Consider the following 27,414-nt stretch of genomic DNA (forward strand, 5'->3'; position numbering starts at 1 on the left):
CCTGCAGGACCCTCGGAGCCCTGGCTGCAGGGCTTAGTGGTTGGCAAGGCTGGCTTCACTGACAGCCTGCTGCCATTTACTGCCTTATAGTGCTGCTTACACCCCCACCCTGAAGCATGTGCAAGAGCTGCCATGCCTGGAAATCAGAGGAAAAAAGAACATAGAAAAAGAGAGGAGACCACTGAACTTGACAGAACCCAGCAGAACAATGGTGTGTCTGAGGCCCTTTCTGGGAGCTGGACCCTGCAGTGAGGGGGGGGGGGGGGGGGGGCTGGGGGGGGGGGGGCTGGGGGGTGTTGTGGTGGGTGCAGGAAAGGGAACCAGGCCAGTTGGGGGGAACCTCTCTCTCAGGAGGAGCAGTTGTCTGAGTAGTCTTCCAGTCTGTAGTGAACAAGACATGGTTGCCTCTGGTACTGCACGTTTATAGTCTCCAGCCCAACACTCCAGGACAACCCAGCTGTTCACTGCCATTCACTCTTGTCTTTCTCCATTCCCACTCATTTCTTTACAGAGGATTAGCTCAGAGAGGTCCAGTAACTCTTGCATCGTCGGAAACAGAACAGCTGGGTTAGGGCTCGTACATGTGTTTTGGAGTGAGTGTTTCCTAACGCATGACTTTGTCTGGTAACCGTAGACGGAGATGAGTTCATGGAAAGCAAATGGCTAAAACAGAGGAGGTTGTAGCTTAGTTGAGGGAAAGGGGTATGGAGGAAATCAGAAACAGCAGGTTGCTAAGGAAGCAGCCCTCTTGTTTGACAACAGCTCTTCATCAGCAGAGCCCGCTCCATCCCATCTCACCCCTTTGTCAAGGTGGTCCATGGAGTGAAAGATGAGGAGGAGGAAGGAAAGAAAGGTTAGGAGGAGAGGGGAGGAGGAGATGAGGTCATGGCTATTGTAGCAACTTGCCCCACCCCCACCCCTCATTCACAATTTTCTTTGTATGCAACCTCTAAGTTCTTACTCTTCAGTTTCATTGAGTCTCATGGATGGGGCCATGGATGGGGGGCGGGTGGCCCAAGGATGCCCCCCCCCCCTCCTCAAGTAACACAGAAATCATAGGCAACCAGGAAATGACATCATTTCAAGACAAGCTAAGGTTTAATTTTACATATTTACAGAAGTATTAGATTAGATGCCTGAATCGAATGACATTTAATTCACATGACATTTCATTTGCGATTGAGCATATCTTCTGGGTTTATCGCTTAGGAAGTGCAGCCATAAGATTCACTGTGTAGACATTAGACTCATAGAATATGTCCTATTCTCTTACACACATTCAATGAAATGTGTGTGCGTGTTGTGAAGCTTTCTTGTTTCGTCAAAATCTTTCTCACAAGCCTGTACTACATGCTGTCGGACTGCTACTCTGTCCTCACTCCTGGTTGTTTGAGGGTTGGGGTTTGGGTTATTATTGCCAATTTGGTCCACCTTCATTCTGCTGTGACAGGAAAAGTCACAGAAAGACTCTTCTACTCTACAATGCCTTGCACTCCAGATGGGTGACAGGCCGATGGGGGGTTGAAGGGGTTGTAGTGGTGTAGTGGGTGTAATTGAGCCAACACGCTTTCCTGGTCACATCCAAAAAGATGTCACATCAGCTCTCAAGAGGCCCTGTATAAGCATTGGCATGCAAGCTGAATCCACACACGCATACCTGCTGGCTGGTAAACACACATACTGTATTTTTCGGAAAATAAGCCGCATTTTCTATAAACCGCACCCCACCATAATGGGAGCTTTGTGTTTGTAAATTGAATTATAAATCGCACTGGAATATATGCCGCACTTGATACTCGAACAATGATACCAAGCAATGCACGAGTATAGGCAGTACGGCATGCCGTTGTGTAACACTCTGAAAACGAAAGTAAGTGCGTAATGCATATTTTCTATTGCCCGGGAACTAACTAATATTTACCTTTAGGTGCGTGAGTTCTGAATATTTCCGACGGTCCCCAAAGCATAAGTTATTTTTCCGAAACGGTAGCTGAGCTAGCTTGAGTTAGCTTCCGGGCTAAGTTAGCTAGCATAATTCTCGTAGCAATGCTACTACCAGAGAATGTCTAATATAGAGAGAACTGCCACTCTCGGGAAACTTCCGGGTTCTGAACTGGTTGCAGTTCCACTCTAGTTCCGTATGAGGTCGCTAACGGTCGAGTGCAGAATGAATGGAGGTCTATGGAGCTATACCCCTCAAAATCCACTTTTCTCAGGATATAATTTTTTGTCTATTAATTTTGAATTCTGAATTCGAAAGGGGAGGCAAAAAAAATACACACCGCTGGGTGATAGATTTTTTCAAAGTCGCCTTTCTGTTCTAAAAAGCCTTTTAAAATGTCTGGTTACTTCCACTTTTCTCTCGAGGCATCGACAACACAGCTGACAGGTTAGGCTCTCCCTGTCAATACACATGCTAGAAAGAGTTTTGGTTTGCTAATGTTGTTGCTAATGTTGCTAATGCTCTGACATTCAGGTTCTGCTTCGGATGCCATCAAGCGGGATCTCTGGTCATAGTCAGTCCTTCACTAACCAATCAGAATTTGTTAGCAGAATGCTAGCATGTTATGGGCAACAACGACTTACCCTGTAAGAAATCGAAAGGACATAAGTACTCGTTCATTCAACTTTAGACATGTAATCCATGTTGAACATGCAAAAACTACAATCAAATCTGAGATTTCTCAACGACAATCAGGTGAAAGAGACAAATTTAGCCGTTTAGCTCCATAGACTTCCATTCATTCTGCACTCGACCGCGATCACTCCCAGTGGAACTCTGGTGGAACTGCAACAAAATTCGGTACAACGGGGCTTAATAGGGAGTGGCCAGGCTCTCCTTAAACAGTCTCTGCTACTACCATGCTAGCAGTACGGTGGCCCTGAAGTGCAAATCACACCCACTAACATGAGTGCATCCCCATGATGAAAACACTCCCCCCAAATACGAGTCAACTCCCCCCAAATAGGATGAATTGCTCACCTCCCCCCAATACAAAGACACGCTCCCCCAAATGGGAAACAACATTACATTAACTCAAAAACACATTACATTAACTCAAAACGGAAAGGGTAGATGAATCCGTGTATCATTCGTTCTTTCATTTTTCAATTGAGCTACCTCCCGGAAATGAGTCTCTGCAGGTTGGGATGTCTAATTTGGGATCTATCTATCTACATTCTTCCTTGTGTTTTCTGGTGGACGCTTCGTTCGTTTCCATGGTTTCTCGCGCTGGTTACACTGCAAACTGCGCGCAGCCAACGGCCGTATGAGTAACAACTTCCAGGTCACCAAGAACAAAATTTCAAAATCATTTTCGGTCAGTGCCCCGTTTTTCGATTTGGTTTTTCGATTTTAGTTTCTCAATTGAATAACAAGAAAAACAATAGTTTTTCGTTTCTTGTTTTTGGTTTCTCAATTGAATAACGAAAAAATGAATACTTTAGGTACTTTAGGATTTAGGTACAACACTTCGTCGCTGAATGGATGTAGTAACTAACAAGAAATTGATCGACAGAAGTACAAAATGCAATAGCCTGACAGAGTTACATGCACCAGGACATTTGTTTGGCTGTCGAAGCATGTAACAAATAGTAGGCTACTTATGCAAAAGTATAAATTGTATGTTAAACGTAAAAATCGATAGCCAAACAATTATCCTGGTACACGCAACTCTGTCATTGTGGCATTTTGTTCTTCTGTTTTGGACTATTAGTTTTTTCTTCTGAAAAGTCCTGCTTCCTTCAACTGTGTTTTTAGCATGCGCATACTTATTTTAATGTTGTGAAATGTTAACAGCATATCTAAGATTATTTCATAGGAATGTCCCTGATTAAAATAAAGAGTTGTGCAAGCCATGATTCTGAATTGTTAACACAAATGTTTCTTCTTTTCTTCCAACCAAAACGATCAACTTCATGATAATGACAGAGTTACGTGGACCAGGATGGTTGTTTCGCTATCGATTTTGACGTTTAACACGCAATTTATACTTTTGCATAAGTTGCCTAATACTTGCTACATGCTTCGATAGCCAAACAAATGTCCTGGTGCACGTAACTCTGTCAGGCTATGGCATTTTGTACTTCTGTCGATCAATTTCTTATTTCTTGTTAGTTACTGCATCCATTCAGCAACGAAGTGTAGTACCAACCAGCGCTTGAAATTTGCTCACCAGCCACTGTGGCTAATGGTTTTCCAAAGTTACTAGCCACTCAGTAATTTCATTAGCCACAATTTTGTTGTTGGGAAATTAAGTTTTATTTGATTAAAGTTGACTACGGTTTGCTACAATTTACTTGAATAACTAGTTTTACAATCCTTTCACATGTAAATGACCATTGTCAACACCCAAATCAAGATTACAACAAATGTATAGGCCTATGTACAAAATATATGAACTAAACTGAAAAAAACCACAAGAAAAACTTTGACAACTTAAATATTTATAAACAACATCATTATTTTTGTCTAATCAATTCCGATTCCCAAATGTCCTACAAATTTTGTTTTATCTTGTATTGTATGTTCGTGTATGTGTGAAAGTGAGAATGAATGTTGAAATGCGTGTCTCACGGTCAATGCGTGAGGCTTGAGAACCCTGTAATGGGTTTATTATTTTAGATGTGTTTTGAAAAGACTAGCCTACAACAGGGTTGTAAACTTTTCAAAAAACCTTGGAGTGAGATTTGGTGGGGCTGTCACAGTTACAGTGAACCCGTGCAGGGTTTAGATCTCGCCACAAGGCAACACAGAAAACTAGTAGAGGCCGACGTACAAAAATATATTTTATTATTTAGTAAAAACAAGTATCTCCAGCCCCGCTCAGCCTGATTAGCAACCGATGCAACCCTCCCTCTCCCGTTCCACCCCGCGACAGGGCCAACCCAAATTTTGTTGCGCAACCCAACCCAGCCCAGAAACGAGATTTCACGGGTGTTCCGTGTTCGCGCGTCGTGAGCTTGAGTGTTGCTTCACTCAGTGTATCTGCGCCTCGTCTATTACTGGTTATAACGTTATCAGAACTACTTGGTCGTTTCCTTCTCAGCATGAGAAATACAATGTGTGGCGTGAGAGCGTGTGAATTGGTTGAAATGCGTGAGAGTTGGCAGCCCTGCTACAATAAAAAATATAGAGAGAGAGATATATAGAATTCCACCCGCCAAAGTGGCTAGTCAGACTGACGCCTAGGACACACTGCCTGCGATCGGCTGCGATCTGCTGCGACGCGCCTGGAAGCGCCTCCTTTTTTCTTTCGGCGCCCATGTTATCAAATGGGACCGACCACACTGGCTGCGAAGCGCCGCGATTGCCTGCGATTGCCTGCGATCTGCAGCGATCGTTTCGGCAGCTGGTCGAATTTTTTCGCGAGACGCTTGCGAAATCGGCTGCAGGATGATGAAATACACCATATTAGTTGATATATTTGAATAAAAAAACATGTTATTAAGATTTTACTCCATTAATTGCAGACTACGGTGAACATTTGCAAAGTTGTAGACTTTATAATTACACAATGTTGGTAACGAACGTCCTTTACATGTGTTTACCCTGATGAAAACGAATGAAAATAAACGGATTGATCCGTTGAGCTAGCATGCCCGTAGTTGTTTTGTTTGTTTGAGAGAAACGAGTTGTCACGCGTTGCACACAACACACACGCAGACATAGCCTACCGAGAGAGAACCCCCAAGTCGTTTTCTAAAATCAAATGAATTCTCGAAGTTGAAAAGCACAGGGAGTTGTTGTATGTCAGCAACAATTTTACAAGGACAACGTAGATAAGGATCAATGCTGGGATATAGCCAATGCCATGTTTATGTACCATGTCAGCGTAAAGGAAAGCTCAGAGTAGCTGAAAGGCTTGGTGACCGGCGTGGAGAAATGCGCGTCTGGTGTGAACAGCTTTTGCTCAGTCGTAGCCGATCGTAGCAGATCGTGGCGCTGCGCGGCGCGTCCGGGCGCTTCGCAGCCAGTGTGTCCCAGGCGTGACTGCTTTACCCGCCACAGCCGAATTCTACCCGCATTTGGCGGGTGGGCGGGTGCTAATGTCATGACCTGGTACCAACCCTTTCCGTTTTGAGTTAATGTAATGTGTTTTTGAGTTAATGTAATGTTGTTTCCCATTTGGGGGAGCATGTCTTTGTATTGGGGGGAGGTGAGCAAGTCATCCTATTTGGGGGGAGTTGACTCATATTTGGGGGGAGTGTTTTCATTTGGGGGATGCACTCATGTTAGTGGGTGTGATTTGCACTTCAGGGCCACCGTATAGCAGACATCCCAACCTGCAAAAACTAATTTCGGGGAGGTGGCTTCACCGGCTACGCATATAGAGCTCCGGGAGTTGACGTCACGCAATCCCAGCATGCACTGGTCATCGCCATTTTGGCAGGAAAGTGGAGAGCCAAGTGGAGCGCCAGAGTGTACATACATATATACTTACATACATATTATAAATAGTTTAATTTGCTGCCTATATCAATAAACGTTGATTCAACATGGTGGATAGCTGCTGTGCGCCGGGATGCCTGAACCATCGGGGAAAAGATAAAGGGAGAGCATTTTATAGGATTCCTAAAATCCAGAGAAGAACCCCATAATTCCAGACAACCACCCATGGCTTCAACTGGGGATTATTCAGTCTCTTGGAATGACTTATCTGTAATAAATATGTAATGGCATTTTGTGATGAAAAGTGCACTGATATAATGTACGTTAGCCAACGTTAGTAGCTAACCGTTGGCGAACGTTACAGACTAGCTAATGCTAGCTAGCTACACAAGTTATAAAACTGACTGCATTAACGTTACACATAGCAATTTGTAGCCGGTAGACTTCAAAGCTGAATATTCATCACTAATCCATTTGATAGCGTCCATTTATATCTCTCCAGGCTTTTGTAGGCTTTCAAAGACTATCCAGAGTAGGACGAATGAAAGTTGATAGAGAGTTGTAAATATCTGGATACAGAAGGTCAGGGAAGCCTTCCATTTCACTCGTAAAGGTTGTAAAAATAACTCTGGGAGCATTATATGGATCACTAATGTTTAATCGATCAAGTTTTGCTTTATAGCTGTGTCTTTTGAATTAAAGTGCGCAGTGAACTCGTACAGGTTGAATTTCCGTGCTGGCCCCGTTCATTTTTGCCACTACTTTCCTGCCAAAATGGCGAAGTAAACAGTAAAGTGACGTGACGTCCGGAGCTCTATATGCAACGTTACGCTGTGAGACCTGCATTCAAACGATCACATATGTGCGACGCTACTCATTAACGGGTTAAATAGCATTCACGAAAAAAGTGTCATGCTTCAAAATATAAACCGCACCACCACAAGAAAAATGTAAAATCGGGTTATAAACCGTGGTTTTATTTCCGAAAAATACGGTACACACCACTCCTCTCCACTATCTCATATCCATTTAGACCAGCGTACAAACACTTACAGGCCCCAGTAATCCTGCAATAGACTCTAAGAGCTTACCACCAACTCATACTTTGTCCAGCACACAAGCATACACACACTCGCACACACTGTCACCCAGTGCACTCCATTATCAGAGTGAAGCTCAATAAAGCAACATGAGGTCTGTAACAAAGCATTTGGCAGATGGAACCCTTGGACTGTGGTGTTTCCCTGTGGAGCAGACCATCCTCTCGGTACCTGCCAAAAACAATATTGAAAACATACCACTGCCTTCCCCTTTTCCCCAAATGTATGGGTTCTGAAACTCATGCAAAGGAAGAGCTTGTTTGTTTGACTTTTTAACAACCTTTTTACATCATAAATATCCCTTATCGAGGTTGTCTCCTCAGAGAAGATGTGTCATGGCTGCCTTGTGTAGTTCACACACTGATATATTCTGGATCTCATTTACAGAGAGTGGCTGAGCTGGACTGGTTAATTGATTTTGTGATTAGGAGTAATTAGCTCTGATTACCTCAGGCGGAGTCCTCCCATTTCTCTCTTTCTCCATGTTGTCCTCCTTTACATTTCTCTTTCCCCCCCCCCCCCATCTTTGTCTTTCAACCTCCCCTCCCCATAGGTACCCGTTCCCTACTGTTTTCAGCAGCTGCAGTAAGAAGGACCTGGTGGCTAGCCTGGAGAAGGGTGTGGGAATGTGTCTGTTCAACATGCCCGAGGTCAAGGTGCTCTATGGCGGGCAGAAGTGCGGCAACGGATATGTTGAGGAGGGAGAGGAGTGCGACTGCGGAGAGCTGGAGGTGAGTGTGCGCTCATTTACGCCTCAATAACAACCCAAAGACCTTCAGTTATGACACAAAGTGTAGATTATCTATGTTCCATAAAGTGACTCCAAACGTGGGATGTGAGTTGAAAGGTTTACAGTTAACTGTTATTTACATAATGACGATATTCATTCAGGGGAAAACAAAGAGTCCTAACTGAAGTCCAACTTTTCATATCCGCATCCCACTTACAACCTTCTGGTCAACAAAACACCAAAACAAAAGTTCTAGTCTTCTAGGACCTAGGCAAAGCCTTATGGTACTTTTAACACTTTACAAGTAATACAAATTTAGTTGGTTATACAATCAAATCAACTTTTAATATTTCCACTTATTTATCACTCAACTCAAAAAATGTAAAACATGTTAAGTCAGAACACCAGAAGCTGTGGAACGTAGCCAGGTCCAGTCACTAACCTTTTATCATGTGCTTTCCAATCCTTCCGTTCTGCTCTGACTCATAACTCACAAATTAAGTCTATTGTCCAAGTTTATGACACAATACAATAAACAAAAAACAAGCTGCTACCAGCAACACAGCACCAAAGTGAGAAAGCATAAATGTGAATGCAGGTCTCCATTTGGGTTGTTGGGTACAGTGATCTGAATGCAAGTCAGGTCTCAGGAGAGGAGCTGAGTGTGAATTTATTCAGCATCCACAGAGGTGTTTGTTTGCAGAGAATGGATGATTGTGATACACATTCCTATGAGGAAACGCTGTCAACCGAAAAATTCTAATGAGTTTTCATTGGCATGCACATATGTAATGAAAGGCACAGCCCACATTCAAGACTTCTCAGTCTATGGTGAAAAGTCAGCATAAATCATCATGAGCTGTCTGACTAGCGATGTTGAATTGACAACAACAAGAATTACAGGATAAAAATGTAGACATTATTAAGGGAGACTGGATGCTGTGGATGATACATTAGGTGTTCAAAGAAACCATGTCCTAGTTTTCTGTGTGTGTACACTGGCCACACACCTCTATGCTCAGTAACTCCAGAATAGAGATGTTTTGTCCCTGTCTCCGGCCAGGCTGATAGTGTCCCTGTCTTTCCAAACAAAGAGTTGACATCAGTGCTAGCATGGGCCAGGCCAACACTAATAAAGCTCTCCTCACAGCAGAGCTGTGCCAAGCTGAGCCAAACTGGGCCGGATCAGAGTTCCTAGACAGGCAGCACGTCGACGACCATAACGCCGCCAGGGCCTCATTAAAAATCCCAGGTCCTGTTTCCCCTTCTATTATGGGCCGTCTTTTTAGCGTGACTCTCCTGCTCCCTACGGCTGCGGGACCATGGGAACGACCCTTAATGATTTTCAGGCTGGAATGAGCTCAGTACGGCCCGTGGTGTCAGAATGGCTTCCTCGCCAGCCTCAACTGCTCCACAGCCTCCAATCCTGCTTTAGAAGCAAGGCATACAGCTTTACCCCTACACTTTCATTCAGTGTACCTATGGTGTCACACGGACATATGCCCCCCTAACACACACTCCCACAAGCACAACCCATACCCTCTAACACACATACATGTACACGCACGCCCACACACAATTATATCGGCATGCACGCGCACACACACTGGCCCTTCCCCTTTCCTCAGTGCTGCGCTGGGGCCTGAACTTGGTTGCCTACCATCCATCTCCGTCAGATGGTAGAAAGCTGCTAATTAGTACAGTGCAGGGCTCTGATAAAGACTAACATGAAGCAGATGGCCTTCCGAACTGAAGGGGGATAAGTTATATCGTTGAGGGCTGTGGCTCTGTCTCTGCCTCTCTTTCTTTCTCTCGCTCTCACTCTTCTGCTTTACTCTCTGTCTCTCTCTGTCCTCTATCTTTACATACAAACATGTCTCACTTGCCCTCCCACCCCCCTCCCACGATACTGAATCCCTGAAGTGTTTATGCAGTTGGCAGGGCCTCTCACTCTGTCAGCAAAGCGGCTGTCATCTTAGAAATGTCTCTAGGAAGTGCTGCTTCCTGATCTGTGCCTCTGGGAGAAACAGGGGTGGAACCGGGTCATATCTGGGGTTCCTCTGACCACATACTGTAAGTGCCTGAGTTTGTGATCCCAGATTTAAGCCAATCCCCCTGTGTGTTTGACTCCTGTCCTCCTCGCAGGAGTGTTCAAACCCCTGCTGCAACGCCACCACCTGCACTCTGAAGGGGGAGGCAGTCTGTGCCCACGGACAGTGCTGTCAAGATTGCCAGGTAGGAGGAGCCTGTTCAGACCACCTGCATTTCACATACCCTGAGTCTGTTTTGATGTCGGAATATCTGAGTGAATGGTGATATCGAGTAAATGGATTGTTGTATGATACATTGATGAAATGTGTATCCAGCTCTACGTTGGGCAGATATGCACTGTGTTCCTTGCAAGTGTATTAATCGTAGTTCTTGTCATACCCTTCACTCCTGCTTCATCCATCCTTCCGTCGGTCTGTAGCTGAAGCCAGCGGGCACCCCATGCCGTGACTCCAGTAACTCGTGTGACTTGCCTGAGTTCTGCACCGGCACAAACCCCCACTGCCCTGCTAACGTCTACCTGCATGACGGCCACGCCTGCCACAATGTGGACGGCTACTGCCACAACGGCATCTGCCAGACCCACGAGCAGCAGTGCGTCACTCTGTGGGGACAGGGTGAGTTAAAGACAGACAAGGGGATCGTCCCCTGGTGGTCGGGAGGACCATCTGTTGCGGGAAGTTGTAAAAGATGCTCCAAAAAGCTGTCTGCGAGAAGGCACTCATGATGTGTCACAACGTGTGCCTCAGGGGCCAAGGCCGCGCCCGAGATCTGCTTTGAGAGGGTCAACTCCGCGGGGGATCCCTATGGCAACTGCGGCAAGGATTCCAAGGGTTCCTTTGCTAAATGTGAAGCCCGGTAAGACCCAGAGATGCTTCAGGCCCCCCCGGGCCCATTACAGTAAAAGCTCTCACCACTAAAAACCAGAGGCCAAGTGAGAAAGGACAAACGACAAATGGAAAGATCTTTTCATTTAGATCAAATGCGTCCTCTAAAAGAAACTGAATGTAGTTTTGAAAATGTAAGTGCCATGTTTTTGTTCTTGTTCGAAAGCTTCTCTTTGGTTGTCTTTGGCTGAGCCATTAAGACTTCCGTCAGCGTCTCAGTAATTCCTCTAATAGAGTGGAGACCATTTTTATAAAGAAACACAAGGTGCAAAGTCACCAGACTCATGTAGCACTTCACGGCTGCCCAGAAACACCCTCCAAATAAGGGTTGATAAAACAATTAAGAACTGTGTAATTGATTGTATAGATACATCTGCATTTGCATTTTGTTGATACAGATGAAAAGTGCTGAAATCTGATCTTTCTGAAATTCATATATTTACTGACTTTTGTTGTTCTTGTGTTTCTGGGTTTTACAGAGATGCTAAATGTGGCAAAATTCAGTGTCAGGGAGGAGCCAATCGGCCAGTGATTGGCACCAATGCTGTTTCCATAGAAACAAACATCCCTCTCCAGGAAGGGGGGCGCATCCTGTGCCGGGGGACGCACGTCTACCTGGGTGACGACATGCCCGACCCCGGCCTGGTTCTGATGGGCACCAAGTGCGGAGACGGCATGGTGAGATTTGAACGTGAACAGATTCAATAACTATGGATCCATAAATCCAATCTGATGTGATTAACATTTACATTACATTTAGTCATTTAGCAGACACTCTTATCCAGAGCGACTTACAGTAAGTACAGGGACATTCCCCCGAGGCAAGTAGGGTAAAGTGCCTTGCCCAAGGACACAACGTCATTTTGCGTGGCCGGGAATCGAAGTGGCAACCTTCTGATTAATAGCCCGATTATCTAACCGCTTAGCCATCTGACTCCCTCATGGACACCAAACAATGAGAAAGCCCTAAGGTTTTACAGACTAAACACTGGGCAGCATTAGTGGAAAATGACCTAGTTTGTGGAGTGACATCAGACTACATGACTAAGATGTGAATTCTCTCCGTCTGAGGTGGGTCTGTGTGTAAGGGTGGGCAGGTTCCTTGGCATGCCGAGAAAGAGAAACCGGAGATGTTTCACGTGGTCATGCTGAGATAATTGATTGCATTAGTGTATACTTAGAGGGGACTCATTTCTTTGGGTGGGACTCCTATAAGACCAGGCCCGTAACGGAAACACATGAGGCCCCCCCGCAGAATAAGCCTGAGAGCCCCCCACCCCCCCCCCCCCCCCACATATGTAACGGGATAATGTAATACAAATACCGACGGGACGAACAGGACCCCGATGCGATCAACTGAACTTTTTGGAACATTCTGAAGAGCCGTGTAATAAATGCAAGATATCGAAACTCAAGCTTGTCTTGTGAGGGAAATTTATTCAATAAGAAAAAAACGCTCAAACGGCCTACACATGTGCGCGTCTTTTAGCAAATCTGTGTGCAAAGTCTTTTACCACACTCTTTACATCTAAACTGCGCGCACATTCATTTTCTATTCTAAAGATGGCCAGACCTGACAGCCTCTCTTGTGACATGGAGCTTCTGAGATATGTTTTGATCAGTTTCAGCTTGGAAAATGACCTTTCAGCGCTTGCGACAGTCACGGGTATTGTCAGAAATAATTTGATGGCCGTGGCTACATCAGGCACACTTGATAGTATGGAATTGTGTTTTATTATTAGCGTGTTCGCTAAATCATAAATGGAGCCATTTTTTGTCGTGTGAATCTTGTAGAAAGCAATGACTGTACGTTTTACACGATCATAATATGTATATAACTGAAATACAATGACTTATTGTAACTTTGATTAGGTTTTTTGTATGTTTAAATAGTCAAACGCAATCGCTGCAACTGCACGATACTACTGTCGCATACGTTATCATGTTTGCTAATAATGTCAGTTATGTAATATATATATAATTAAGCACTTTTTCTACTTTGTCTTTTTTTTGTAGTTTCACTCCATTTCAATGTTGTCAGCTTGATAGGAAGTCAATAAAGGAGCAAGGCTAATTTTCCTGGCTCTTGGAAAGGAGGCTCTGTTAACGCTAGGAAGCACAACACAGACAGAGCAGTACAGCTGTGAAAGTATAGGCTAACGTTAGCTACGTGGTACAGTAATGTTAGCTATAGCAAACAGTACAATACCTGTCTCTTCTGGCAGATGAGTGCATCCTTCACCGGCTGGTCGAAAAAGAAATTTGTAATTTTGGGAAGTTTGGCATTTAATTCAGAAATTTTCTGTTTTAAATGCCGGTTTTGGGCACCGCTTTTAAATGTGCGTTTCATTTTTCCTAAGCTACGCTACAGTTAGCTACCTATTTGCAGCGGGCTCGCCGGTCTGTGTGACCATCTGACCTACTTCGTCATGTCACTTACCTAGCTAACAAAGAAAGCACAATTAAATATACTTTCCTTTATTTTTATATCAACTCTGGAAACACAGACAAGACAATAAGACATCCCATGTAATTGAAATTGGATAAAAAAAATAAAAAAAACGGGGGTCCTGCCACGCGAGGCCCTTCATCCCTGCGAGGCTCCCCCCGCGGTGCGGGGGCTGCGGGGGTAATCTTTACGGGCCTGTATAAGACTCCATCACCCAGCTTGTAAACTGATGTCATTTTGATGAAACACAACCTTTTGACATGTTTAGACGGCTCTGCCCGGTGTCTGTTCAACATTTTCAAGCAGTTTTGTCATTTCCTTGTCAGCATATGTTTACCAGCATGATACAGGCTTTCCTTTGTTCTGCCTCAGTTACAAGGAGTTAGGATGTTTTTTGAACTTTGTAAACTGTCTGGTAATACTCTGTGCATGTGTGTTCTAGCTTTGTCTGAACCGACAGTGCCAGAACGTCAGTGTGTTTGGCGTGCACGAGTGCTCAGGAAAGTGTGGTGGCCGAGGGGTGAGTAGAACTGTTCTGACTCCGCCCCCACCCTCCTCCAACACACACACACACACACCAAATAAGAACAGCACAGTCTTTACACACCTAGGTATTAAGGTGTTACATATCAAGGTATTTGTTCAAATTTTGCACACACACACACTCCCTGAGATGCTATCAGGTCGTAATCTGGTCAGAATGGCTGATGTATGGGAGGTAACCATTACAATGCCTCGCAATCAATCTTCCAGCTTGCCGAAAGGTTCAATCAATTAGAAGTAATGGTTTCATTTATGTTCAGCCTTCAGTGTCATTCATCATAGTTTGACTGGGAGGCAGTCGTCCTTGTCCTAAAAATGTGCTCAAATGTAAGTGCGAGGGCTTTATTTGGGTTACGCCGTTTGACTTTGAGATTGTGATATGAATAGATTGGATTTCTTTTTCTATTTCACTTTTTTTATGCAGCCTGTCAAAGATCTGTGGGTGGCCCCCCTTTGTGGCGATAGTTTCAGCCTGTGTGCTGTGACACACTGGTCTTTCCTCCAACAGCAAATGTCTTTAAACTAGATCAACTGATTCACTAATAAAATCAAACAGGAGATGGGAGTCAGGTGGCTGAGCGGTGAGGGAGTCGGGCTAGTAATCTGAAGGTTACCGGTTCGATTCCCGGCTGGTAATTAGTACAAAGTTTCCCCATGACAGGACTGCTCAACCCTGTTTCAGGAGAGTTACCCTCTCGACACTGGTTGCCACTCCAACCTTAACACCTGTTACCTTGTTCATCTTATCAACCAGCTAATTACTAGAATGAAATGTGCTGGGTTAGGGTTGGAATGAAAACCACAGGATTGGGCAGCCCTGGTCTTGGGAGTCCTTGTTGCTTGACTTGCTGGTATTATGGGCTGTTTTGGGTAAGAAATAAGATTGGAGCACTCCTCCAGATCTGATCAAGATGTAACCTTCCAGAGAGGGCCGATTTCTTTTACTATCCTTTTGGACCCTGTCACATATGGGTACTGTACTTGAAAAGAAAGACTGAGGGAGACAGCGACTGAGAGAAGAGGAGACTGGTAGAGAGAGGCAAAGAAATAAAGAGAGAAAGGGATGGAGAGGCGGATAGATAGGAGAGAGAAATATAGGGATAGAGAAATAGAGACTATAAAGACCTAGAGATAGAGGGAAAACAACTGTTTTGATTCCCACGGCCCTGCCACGTGGAAACATAAGTAGCCTGACTGAGTGCTGTGCCATGCAGCAAATTGAGCATACCCGATCATCTGTATTTGTTTGTTATACCATCGCTCATGTCTGGACCCATAAACTTGACCTACACAATTCTGTCACAAAGTTAAGTCAAAAGTATAGCTTTTACAGGTACTTACTCGACTATGTTAGCTCTAATTACCAAAGGCTAATGTCATTCATTGCCATCAATGAACTCTCATTTAATTCTAGATGGGAATAAAAAATGTTTAGTCATGGATAGCTTGTCATACCTCATTATCATATGTACTCTGCAGGTGTGCAATAACAACAGGAACTGCCACTGTGAAGCTCATTGGGCTCCACCCTTCTGTGATAAGGCAGGCTTTGGAGGTAGTGTGGACAGCGGGCCCATGAGATTAGCAGGTAATCGACCCCATGCCTCTGGAGAATAACATCATCAAACTGCTGCTACTTAATGTGGCAACACTTACTGCTGAGCCGTAGTTGATAGTCAAATCACAGCACTGGAGTGGATTGTTCTTGTGTTTATTGAACTCTGTGTGTGTGTGTTTGTGTGTGTGCAGACCATGACAGCGTGACAGTGGGGATCCTGGTGGGTCTTCTAACCCTGCTGGGAGCTGTTCTGGTGATCTGCATCAAGAGGAAGACCCTCCTGGGCCTGCTATACACCAGCAAAAACAACAACATTGAGAAACTACGGTACCTTCTCACCTCTCCAGCACTAAATCTTGCTGGCCATACTGTGTCCCTCGCTTACTGCATTAAAACCAATTCACTGTGATCATTTGCAACTGACTGAGTACATGTCAGCTGTGTATTAGGTTAAGAACCAGCAAGGTATGATATGATACTGTAGCTGCCTGCTAAGTATTTCTGTACTGCAGGTCGGTGGGCCCAAACAGGCCATCTAGTCCGCCCCAGGCCCAGCATCATTCCCAGCAGCTTCATTCCGTGTACAGAACCTCTCCATCTTGCAAGACCCTGGCCAAGCCCCACAGCAACAGCATCTTCAAGGTTAGTATCCCCCACACCGCATCCTACAGCCCCCCCCCATTCCTCTCCACCCTCCCACCCCCATATACTTCTAGAAACGATGTTTCTCCCATACATTTCATTCCGATGTGACATGTTGTTTTCACCCCAAACACCAGATAATTCAAATCCAATGAAATGGCTGCCCACGTTTGAGCGCTGTGTGCATGGGGCGGTGGAGGAGGGGGCAGAGAACGGAGCCTATAGATGCTGGGGGGGGGGGGGGGGTGCGAATGCTATGGTCACGCCTCCTATGCCATTTGTGTCAGAAGAAAGATGGCTGTTGGTGGTTGTAATCGATTCATCTGCATGTGTTGCATGTCGAGAATGTCGATGAGAAATATATTGAGACCACAAAGCCATTTCAGCGATGATGGCAAAAGAGACTTGTGGGTTCCTCAGCTTACTGTAGTTTCCCTATCTTGATGCTGAGGCTATGCTTGGGAGTGAATTCTAGGAATTCTATTAGTCGATGGTTAGTTTAGAATGTTTTTTTTAATATAGTTAGTGAGTGTGTTTGAATTGATGTGTGTGTTCCAAGCTAGCTTAAATAAACACACTTTAAGTCAAGCTGTTGTACATTACATAGGCTCTGTGCTTTCAGTCACCAGGCCTTAAACATCTGGTATTCATTGTGTTGCACTGGTAAGAAGAGAAAGGATGTAAGCGTTTGATGTAAGTAGAGTGCAGGTGAGGTCATTTTCCAGTTGTCAGGAGCTGTGTTTAGGTTCTCTTTATATATGTGTGTGTGTGTGTGTGCAAAGCTGGGCAGATGTGAATGAAAGACCGACAGACTGACATTTTGGCCTCTTTGGCCTCAATGTCTGCTGTGTGTAGTGTGTATGTGTTTGTGTGTGAGGTCTGTGGCCCTGTCTGCCTAGACAGCCCTGTTTCTCAGGCCAGACATCAGCTTGTGTCACGTCCTCTGTCTTTCCCTTTGATTTGTCACCTGAGGAGGAGCCAGGGAAATGGTGAATGGACCTGGGGGGCACTTGATTTACGACTCCCTAGCGGCTCCAGGAGGCCAAGACGCGAAGGGAGGAGATGGGTGGAGTTTAACATGACTGTTGCTGATGGGTCGCAGACTTGAGGGGGTTTTCATCGGTTCCCATTTCTTCCCAGCCTCCTCACCTAGGTCCTGACTCTCTGCAGCCCTCAGCACCCTATGCCTCCCACAGTCTGCACAGACTGCCCCAGTGCCCCCCCATTCACCTCAGCCACCCAGTTCCCCTGGCAATCACTCTGGCCTTCTCTCCTGGACAACCACACTCACCGGCCCCACCTCCTCATCGCGCCCAACCCCACCAAGACGCAGCCCCACCCAGGGGGCCGTCGTTCCGTAGGACCACACGCCACATCTCTTGCCGCATGGTTATGGTAAGTGGCCCCTGTTTGACACCTTCATTTACTGGAATGGAAACATTTAGTTGATAACATTGCTTTGAGTGTAAAAGCTGTAGGAGAGCCTTTACTGTGTTCTAGTATATAACCTGGGCTTGTCGTTCACTACCTACAGTTCAGGTTCCAATGTGGTCTCTTTTTATTGGGCCAATATGTCCTATAAAAGTATATCGGTGTTGACAGCTACACACAGTCAAATAAAGAGCTGAGGTCGACCCTGGGACCGGCACTGTCCGTGTGAGTCCATCCCTCTGTATATAAAAAACGCATAAATAATGAAAATGGCACCAGCCTTGTGGGAAATATTACCAAGATGAAAGTGGAATTTGCAGAGTGTGTGTTTAAAACCCTAACCAATATCCTAGAGTAGTACACTTCCAGCAATTGTGTTCCTTGAAGCCCATATGGGTGGATGAGGGTGAGTTGAGGTGAAGTATGGTCTTTGTTGGTTAGCTTTGGGATTCCCTAAGGCTCTTATCAGAGCTTAATCCTGTTTGGGTTTACCACCAGGTAAAAGAGAGGTGAGAGAGAAAGAAAGAGTGGGAGATATTGGAAAAATATGCTAATTGTAAACAGAATGAAGAGGGGGAGAAACACATAAAAGAGTGCCACATTTGCTACAGCGAGCAGCCGAGGTCAGCAATGAGAGGCCTGTCTAAGTCCTTGTCAGGCACCAGCAGCACACTCTTACTGACACCCTGACCAGGTGTAATGGTGTCAGAGCACCCCCCCCCACACACACACACACACACATCGGGGGATGAGAGAATAACACACACCCAGGGACAGAGGTCAACACATTTGTACAGCACATCAGACTAATTAGAGCCCATTCTGAGTACTAATGAGATTTTCCTCATACTCAGATCAACAGGGGGCCACTGGCGAGACCTCCCAAGTATTTTCAAACATGAGGCTCTTAAGAGCTAATCAAAAAAATAACAAGAGCATGTACTGAAGTTGGTTTGAGGCGGGTGAACTTTCCTTTGTTATTTTTTACATTACACTAAATGTAAAAATGTAAAAACATGCATGCAAATGATTATGTAGCCTACATTATCAATTGCTTATGTCATGCTGAAACAAATGTATTATATTGGTTCTCTGTTAAATTACCAACACAAACATCTAGACATTTAGTTCATTACATTAGTCATTACATCCACGATTGAGCCAGTTGTCACAATTGTTGGCCTAATTTATCATACAGTGCTGCATGTACATTTCTGTAAATCAAATCCCTGTTTTAGGATAAACGGTAGTGAGTTGTTTGTGTAGTTTACACAGCAATAGCATGTCCTTGGGTCCTAAAATGGACACCTGCAAAATTACAAATTTGTACAGTGCCCGGTTCTCGAGATCATCATTGGACACCCATTGCCCTAAAATCCCACTATAAAACCACACATACACACACGTACAGAGATTCCTTGCATTACAGTATGAATAAATACAAATTTAAGTCAAACACATGGTTTTGTCACACCTTCAGAACCGAGGAGACAGGAACTTTCCTCTCAGCTGTTTTTCTTTAGTAAGCAGCCAACATATATGAGAGAGGCTGGTTGTCATGGCTTGACTGCCAACACAGTAACTGTTGCAGCTGTTTGACAGCTTCAGTGAGTCTGTCCAAGCTACTGCTCAACCCAGAGGAAAGCTCCTAGTGGGGGGATGTGGAAATATGGGCTATGGGGGTATTCACCTGAATGCCTGGTGCTTTGTGTGACCTCATAAGGGAAATCAGTTGTAGGTCCTGACTGATCCCGACTAGAAATGTAAACCATGATTAACAATTAGTATTTGGAAGTTTTATGTTTCGTTTTATGTCCAATTGTCATGGACTAAACGGACATGCACTTTTTATCTGTCTGTATCCAATTTACCTTTCATTTGATACAGCACTATACATGCTGGATGTAACTCAAACCTGTGCTCCGTGTGAATGACGATGCTGGCTGCAAATTTCAGGATTTAGCAGCAGTTCTTTTCATCTTTGTAGCTGATATTCTCTTTTAGTTTATTTTGGTTTGGTGGCAGCAAAGGACAGACACACAGTACCCACAATGCATCACCTGACAGTCAACGCTGAGACAGCCCCGCAAATGAAACATTAAGCGTGCAGACGTTAAAAGACGAGTTTTAAATGTGGAACTTGTGGGCAACAAAAACATGACCAATGGGTTGTGTGGCCACCAGACTGAGGCTGGACCTCTTGGCTCCTCTCCTCTTGGATGTGAGACTTCTCTGCTGGAGGAAGTGAATGGAGACCAGATGGAATGCATGTAGCAGCGTTGATCATGACCTCACCCCTTCCGTAGATTAGGAACACATGACAGGTTCATCATCACATGCTTGCTGGGGAGGGCTGCCATGGTGACCAGCAGGATGGGACAACAAGCAGAGCCCCAGCCAGGAGTTGAGCTGTGAGACTTGGCTAGATTTGACTATCCTCTGGTGGTCATTTTAAGTCACTGCCAATCCCCAGAACGATTTCTTTTGACATTTTCAAAGAATTTGCTGCCAAATGCCTCCTCTGAAACGTCATTGTTTGGAATTCATCGGAAATTAGCACCATCATTAAAAAAATGTTTTTTTGTGACTTTGCATGGTGTTATAATGAATGAATCTGCTGTCATTTTAAACTAGTATCTGTCACCTGTAGGATTTGGAGAAGCCCAGTCCCCCCCAGAAGCCCCTGCCAGCAGACCCCCTGGGCAGAAGTGGCCATCTGGTGCGCAGCCCCTCAGTGGTCCGAGGCCCTGCCCCAATCCCTGTCCCCCTCTCTGGTCTCCCCAGGCCTCTGCGCCCAGTCCTTCAGCCTGGGAGGTGAGTCTTCGGAACATCCTAAAACTAGACCAATACATAAACAGAACCGGAATGCACTATTGCTAAAATTCATTTTAAATGTGTGCATAATTTTCCTTTTCTCTATTCTTTCTCATACCTTCTCCCCACCCCAGGCAGCCCCCCACTCTACCAAAGCCTCGTATGCTCGGCAGTGTCAGATACAGTAGCTGAGAAACGGACATCCTTGCATTGATGGACACTTGATTTGCACTATAAAACTATTTGAAAACCTTAAAACGTGACACCTCTGCATTTGGGAATTAAGGGGCCCGTGAGAGTCCCTGTGGTGCTCTATCTCCGAATGGTGCTACGAGTCTGAGCTCAGGTACATGTAAAGTATTTATTTTCTGTATTTATTATCACGCAGTGCACTGTGCCAGACACTTTTACTTAGCTGTAGCATTTGGGATTTAACTTTTTTTACATCGCTTTTTTGTTATTTTCATCATTGGCAGATACTGTACTAGACTTTTTTATGGACAGCTGGAAAAAGGAGTCAGAAAGCATCTCTTAAAGATCTGTGAACATTTAAAGCAGTGCACATGTTGTGGATCTAAGTGTCAGCAAGGGAACCAAGGACATTACAGTGGCATTACTACTTTAGGAGAAGGCTTACATAGGAAACATCACAGGTAAATCACTCTGCAGGTCTCCTTATGCAGTTTCGACAGCTTAACAGACAACAAGCTATTCTTCTCCAACACTGACACCAACACACAACACTTGCTTGGTTGTTATTTCCTTTGAAAAAACACTTCCAGTTCCTTTGAAGGCTCACTGTCTTGATGGAGGGAGACACTTTTAAAATAGAAGCCATGGAGTCTGTGATGTCTCCAGCCAGCTTGGCAGGGAGGCAAACACCTAGGGAGAATAGGCCAAGGCCTTCCATGGGAATAAGACCCCTGGTCCAGCCATGTGATTGTAAACAAATGATTAGACTTGTATAGAGCTGTGTGATTCTTGTGAAACACCAAAGCAGTTGCTCTCAAGTCCACAATGTTACTTGGATTGACTCCCGTCAACTCAAATCACAATGATACAGGAACATGTTATGAAATGTCAACACTTGCATCGTTAACAGCTAGAGCCCAGGGCTTGATTTGAGAGCGTGAATCTGAAGTATTAGTTCTTTAACTCTGTGAAGCAGTTGGCTCTGGGGAAAGACACAGCTGACAAATGGTTTCCCTTAAGAATACCTGTTGACTAGATACAAAATGGATAGTGCAGACAGCGTCCTCCCTTTGGCTATGTGGAACAGTGGCCCTCTGCAACACAATGTCATTGGATACAGAGGAACGCTAGCTACATGGGGATATTGAGTAATAGACTTACACTCCAAGCGAATAATTGAGTCCAACGAAGACATTCAAGAGATGTGAAACAAAGGCTTATAAAACAAAGTTTAGAAGTCAGTTTCTCACTTTGTGTTTATTGAGCCAGCCAAAAACTTGAATCCTGGAGTTTGTGCACAGACAGCCATTTTTAAATGATTGCTGTTTTTCTTCTGCCTATAACACTTTGAAAATGTAGTCATCCAAGTGATCTGCATATCATCTTTGTCTTACAGAATATCGCATAGATGTTGAATAGTTACGTTATTATTGTTATTTTTACATCATTATTTACACTGAACTTTTGTTAAAGCATGCAGACTGCTCACAAATGCCAAGGTGAAAAAACATGTTTTCTGCTATGCCTATTGCGAATTTTGTATTGCTGAAATCCAATAATTGTTTGATTTTGATACCATCCTATTACTTATGCACTAGTTGACCTTACTTTGCTATTTGAAAGGTGTGTTTCCATGTGTCTGTTATTGCTTGTTACACCTGTACTGTTGTCTTTGTGTAACTGTAATCTAATGTTCCTCGTAAAGCGTGTTACTGGTGAACACATTTTTGTGGCAAACAGTTTTTTTGTACAGAATTATTTGAACTATTTGATACATCCAATGTAAGAAATACATGTCAATGTCTATACTGTAAATTACATTTTCAAAATTTAAGCAGCATTATTAAAATTGTTTATCAAACACTGAAGCCATTTTGGTACTGTATTTTACTGGAATTATTTGAAGAGCATATTAGCCAGATTTCTAATTCCCTTTCCTTCCCGCCCAATGGAGTATGCTTGGTGTGTGAGAAAACTGTTTACCTGTTTGCTGGATTGAATGCAATTGAGTGCCATCTACTGTCCAGTGGAGGGCAGTGCAGTGTACGATGTCCAGTTTGCCGCAAAACAGGCCAGCATAAGACTTCCACACACAGACATACTGTACACTTCTGTATACTTGCTATACTTATACTACACAAAAGGTTGTGTTCACACTTTATTTTTCCACTCCTGTTCTCTGGATTCACAACCGCTCCTTGTAGGACCAATATGTGGACCGAGCTAAAAAATATATTTGATCATCATATCAAAACACATCCATTGTGATTCATATAGGAATTTGAAATGGATAGGGAAGATAAAGCAAAACTATGTCATAGAACTATTACATGTACCTGTAGAATCCTTCCAAATCTATATTCACTTGACACCAAAACAAATCATAATACGCTACAGTATATCAAACCGAATCCCATGACCAAACATAATTGCACTACCATAATCACTATAGCAAAATCAACAGTAAAATACTGTTCATAAGTTGGATGTTTCTTAAACATAGAGGGGGAAAAGAGGAGAAAAGTCATACTAAAGCGCTACAGTTTTCTATTACCTATTGCAGTTGAAAATGACACTGAATTACAATAAGATATTGTATTAGATTGCAATCAACACAGGTGGCTCATCATTTGAAAAGGTGCAGAGGTATCCAGCCAAATGAAGCCTAACGAATCGCTAATTTCCAGGAAGTTCTTATTTGGCTCTGGGCGAGTTGGGATGTCTGCTATTAGGTTTTGACAATGTAGACTCCCTTAATCAAATAGAAGCAGGACTCACCTGTAAGATGGCCCCTTTTTCTTATGTCACAAATTTTTTCCTAAATACTTCTATGAACTAGGCCCAGCTGGCCTACTTTTGATACCCACGTTGCTTGAGCTGGTCTCTCAGGCAATCTATGAAAGACAAAAAACATTACAGTGATCGTTACTAACCCAAAACCTACAGCGCAACGTACAGATTCACTTAAATAGGAGGAAAACTGCTCATGTATTTTGTTACCTTTGATTACACTCATTTTCCCTGGGGTTGAGGAGGCTTGGACACTGAGCCCAGAGGCGTTGTTAGACATAAAACTCTACTGGGGCACAGGCCCCTAATTCATATCCCTGTTTTTTCAAGAGGTTTTTCTGAGACTGACTGACTTTAAGGCTACTCGGATGCCGTTTCAACTGAGTCTGACGGCTTTTGGTCCGAGACCTGATGCCTTTTCGTTTGAGTCTGACACTTCGAGTCTGAGATCTGAGGATGTCCTAAAATGAACACCGTACTGTCTGCAATGTTGACGTGCCTGTTCTGATTAGGTCTGGTTTCCCCGTGTGCAGGTAACTGTTATTGAATGTGTACTATTGTTATGTGAAATAGACAATGCATGGTAAAACATGTATTTGATTGCTATACTTTTGTTATTTGAAATACACAATGCATCCTGGCTCAAAAACCTACCTGAAGAAAACGAACAATGGTTCCCAGTTGCCCCTGCCCGGTCCGCCTTCGGGTGGGGGGACGGGTCCTCACTGTTGTTTATGCTTACGCATCAAACGGCAGCGCAGAGTACCCACCCTTTTTGGAGTCTCTGGGGGGGGGTGCTGGAAAGCACTCCTCCCAGAGATGCCCTCGTCCTCCTGGGGGACTTCAATGCTCATGTGGGCAATGACAGTGAGACCTGGAGGGGCGTGATTGGGAGGAACGGCCCCCCCAATCTGAACCCGAACGGTGTTTTGTTGTTGGACTTCTGTGCTAGGCACGGCTTGTCCATAACGAACACCATGTTCAAGCATAAGGGTATCCATATGTGCACTTGGCACCAGGACACCCGAGGTTTCAGTTCGATGATAGACTTTGAAGTCATGTCGTCGGATCTGAGGCCGAATGTCTTGGACACTCGGGTGAGGAGAGGGGCGGAGCTGTCAACTGATCACCACCTGGTGGTGAATTGGCTACGATGGTGGGGGAAGACGCCGGTCAGCCCTGGCAGGCCCAAACGTAATGTGAGGGTCTGCTGGGAACGGATGGCAGAATCCCCTGTCAGAAGGAGCTTCAACTCCCACCTCCGAGAGAGCTTCGATCATGTCTCGGGGGAGGCCGGGGACATTGAGTCCGAGTGGGCCATGTTCCGGGCCTCCATTGTTGAGGCGGCTGACCGGAGTTGCGGACGCAAGGCGGTCGGTGCATGTCGTGGCGGTAACCCTCGGACCCGGTGATGGACGCCGGAGGTGAGGGATGCCGTCAAGCTGAATAAGGAGGCCTATCGGACTTTATTGGCTGGTAGGACTCTAGAGGCAGCTGATGTGTACCGGCAGGCCAAGCGGAATGCGGCTTTGGCGGTCGCGGAGGCAACCGAGAGAATGACTTCCGAACGGCTTCGAAAAGGTTCTGGACCACCATCCGGCAACTCAAGAGGGGGAAGCAGTGCACTGTCAACGCTGTATATGGTGGGGATGGTGCACTGCTGACCTCGATGGGGGACGTCCTGGATCGGTGGAAGGAATACTTTGAAGACCTCCTTAATTCCACCAACACGCTTTCCGACGTGGAGGCAGAGTCTGGGGACATCGGGGGGGGCCCTTCTATCTCTGGGGCTGAGGTCGCCGAGGTGGTTGAAAAGCTCCGCGGTGGCAGGGCCCCTGGGGTGGATGAGGTCCACCCGGAGTTCCTTAAGGCTCTGGATGTTGTAGGGCTGTCTTGGTTGACACGACTCTGCAACATCGTGTGGACATCGGGGACAGTGCCTCTGGACTGGCAGACTGGGGTGGTGGTTCCCCTCTTTAAAAAGGGGGACCGGAGGGTGTGCTCCAACTTTAGGGGGATCACACTCCTCAGCCTCCCTGGGAAAGTCTATTCAGGGGTTCAGGAGAGGAGGGTCCGTCGGATTGTCAAACCTCGGATTCAGGAGGAGCAATGTGGTTTTCGTCCTGGCCGTGGAACTGTGGACCAGCTCTACACCCTCCCCCCTGGGCAGGGTCCTGGAGGGTGCATGGGAGTTCGCCGAACCAGTCTACACATGTTTTGTGGATTTGGAAAAGGCGTTCGACGGTGTCCCTCGGGGGCTCATGTGGGGGGTGCTCCAGGAGTACGGGGTACCGGATTCCCTGATCGGGGCTGTCCGGTCCCTGTACAACCGGTGCCAGAGTTTGGTCCGCATTGCCGGCAGTAAGTCAAACTTGTTCCCGGTGAGGGTTGGACTCCGCCAAGGCTGCGGAGGAGTTCAAGTATCTAAGGGTCTTGTTCACGAGTGAGGGAAGAATGGAGCACGAGATCGACAGGCAGATTGGTGTGGCGTCCGCAGTGATGCGGGCTCTGCATCGGTCCGTCGTGGTGAAGAAGGAGCTGAGTCGAAAGGCGAAGCTTTCTATTTACCAGTCGATCTACGTTCCTACCCTCACCTATGGTCACGAACTGTGGGTAATGACCGAAAGAACGAGATCGCGAATACAAGCGGACAAAATGAGTTTTCTCCGCAGGGTGTCCGGGCTCTCCCTTAGAGATAGGGTGAGAAGCTCGGTCATCCGGGAGGGGCTCAGAGTAGAACCGCTGCTCCTCGGCGTCGAGAGGGGCCAGTTGAGGTGGCTCGGGCATCTGATAAGGATGCCTCCTGGACGCCTCCCTGGAGAGGTGTTCTGGGCACGTCCCACTGGGAAGAGGCCTCAGGGAAGACCCAGGACACGCTGGAGGGACTATGTCTCTCGGCTGGCCTTGGAACGCCTCAGGGTCCCCCATTAAGAGCTGGTGGAAGTGGCCGGGGAGGGAAGTCTGGGCCTCCCTGCTTAGGTTGCTGCCCCCGCGACCCGACCCCCGGAAAAGCGGCAGATGATGGATGGATGGACAATGCATCCTAAAAAATTGCTATATTTTGGTAAAAACAACCACTATAAGATCACAGTTAAACAAGTTAATAAAAATTAGCAGAACTCCTGATAACTGCTTTGGGCTATTTATGTCTGTCTGCGATGTTGACGTGCCTGTTCTGATTCGGTCTGGTTTCCCTGTGTGCAGATGCAGCTCATACACACAACTTCGTAAGACTGTTCCGTGGAGGACCGTTACGCATGCATATAGGTTTGTGTTTTCGGATAAACACTTTTACAAGCGTTGTTTGTTATACTGCATAATTTTTTCCCAGGATTATCAATCTAAATTAATGCACTGACTAATAAAGTAAATTGTTAAAACTCAAACTTGAGATTTTACTGGGGCACAGCAGATTTATACTGGGGCACGTGCCCCAGTAAAAAAGGTCTAACGACGCCCCTGACTGAGCCTTTTATGGCGTTCGATTTCACCCCTGTTACACTCTGCTCTTTGAGCTTCTCTGTGCCCCAAATGACAACAGCCAGTGATTTGCTAAATTTGAAGTGTGACTGTGAACCTTGAATTATCTTCTATTTTTCCACATCAATGATCACTCCTCTTCCAAGTTGAACCTATAAAAGAGGAAACAATTGCTTTATTGCTTAATTCCTCCATGTTGCTCTGTTAAAGTGAAAGGAGAAGTTCGGTAAAGTGCTGTTATAAGGCTATTTACGGTCCATATCAACATTTTGATGAACTGTGTAGTCTGGAGATGTCTTGCTCATGTCACAGCTACATCATGCAGTCATTACAGTACGTTCCTCCAGGTGTCCTTCAG

General features: G+C 45.3%; 1 protein-coding gene across 1 annotated transcript in view; it reads left to right on the forward strand.

The window, feature by feature from the left end:
* LOC136950420 (disintegrin and metalloproteinase domain-containing protein 12-like) overlaps positions 1 to 22,642 on the forward strand; it is a 99,901-nt gene extending 77,259 nt beyond the window's left edge. The window contains exons 12-23 of the mRNA XM_067244752.1: positions 8,045 to 8,222; positions 10,367 to 10,456; positions 10,692 to 10,887; positions 11,020 to 11,128; positions 11,637 to 11,835; positions 14,049 to 14,126; positions 15,629 to 15,737; positions 15,899 to 16,034; positions 16,220 to 16,349; positions 17,490 to 17,744; positions 20,431 to 20,594; positions 20,729 to 22,642. Of these exons, the coding sequence (XP_067100853.1) occupies positions 8,045 to 8,222; positions 10,367 to 10,456; positions 10,692 to 10,887; positions 11,020 to 11,128; positions 11,637 to 11,835; positions 14,049 to 14,126; positions 15,629 to 15,737; positions 15,899 to 16,034; positions 16,220 to 16,349; positions 17,490 to 17,744; positions 20,431 to 20,594; positions 20,729 to 20,786 (1,702 nt within the window). The 3' untranslated portion in view covers positions 20,787 to 22,642. The remainder of the gene's footprint in view (positions 1 to 8,044; positions 8,223 to 10,366; positions 10,457 to 10,691; positions 10,888 to 11,019; positions 11,129 to 11,636; positions 11,836 to 14,048; positions 14,127 to 15,628; positions 15,738 to 15,898; positions 16,035 to 16,219; positions 16,350 to 17,489; positions 17,745 to 20,430; positions 20,595 to 20,728) is intronic.
* Positions 22,643 to 27,414: the final 4,772 nt, after the last annotated feature.

Source organism: Osmerus mordax, chromosome 10, assembly GCF_038355195.1.
Source record: "Osmerus mordax isolate fOsmMor3 chromosome 10, fOsmMor3.pri, whole genome shotgun sequence".
NCBI lineage: Eukaryota > Metazoa > Chordata > Actinopteri > Osmeriformes > Osmeridae > Osmerus > Osmerus mordax.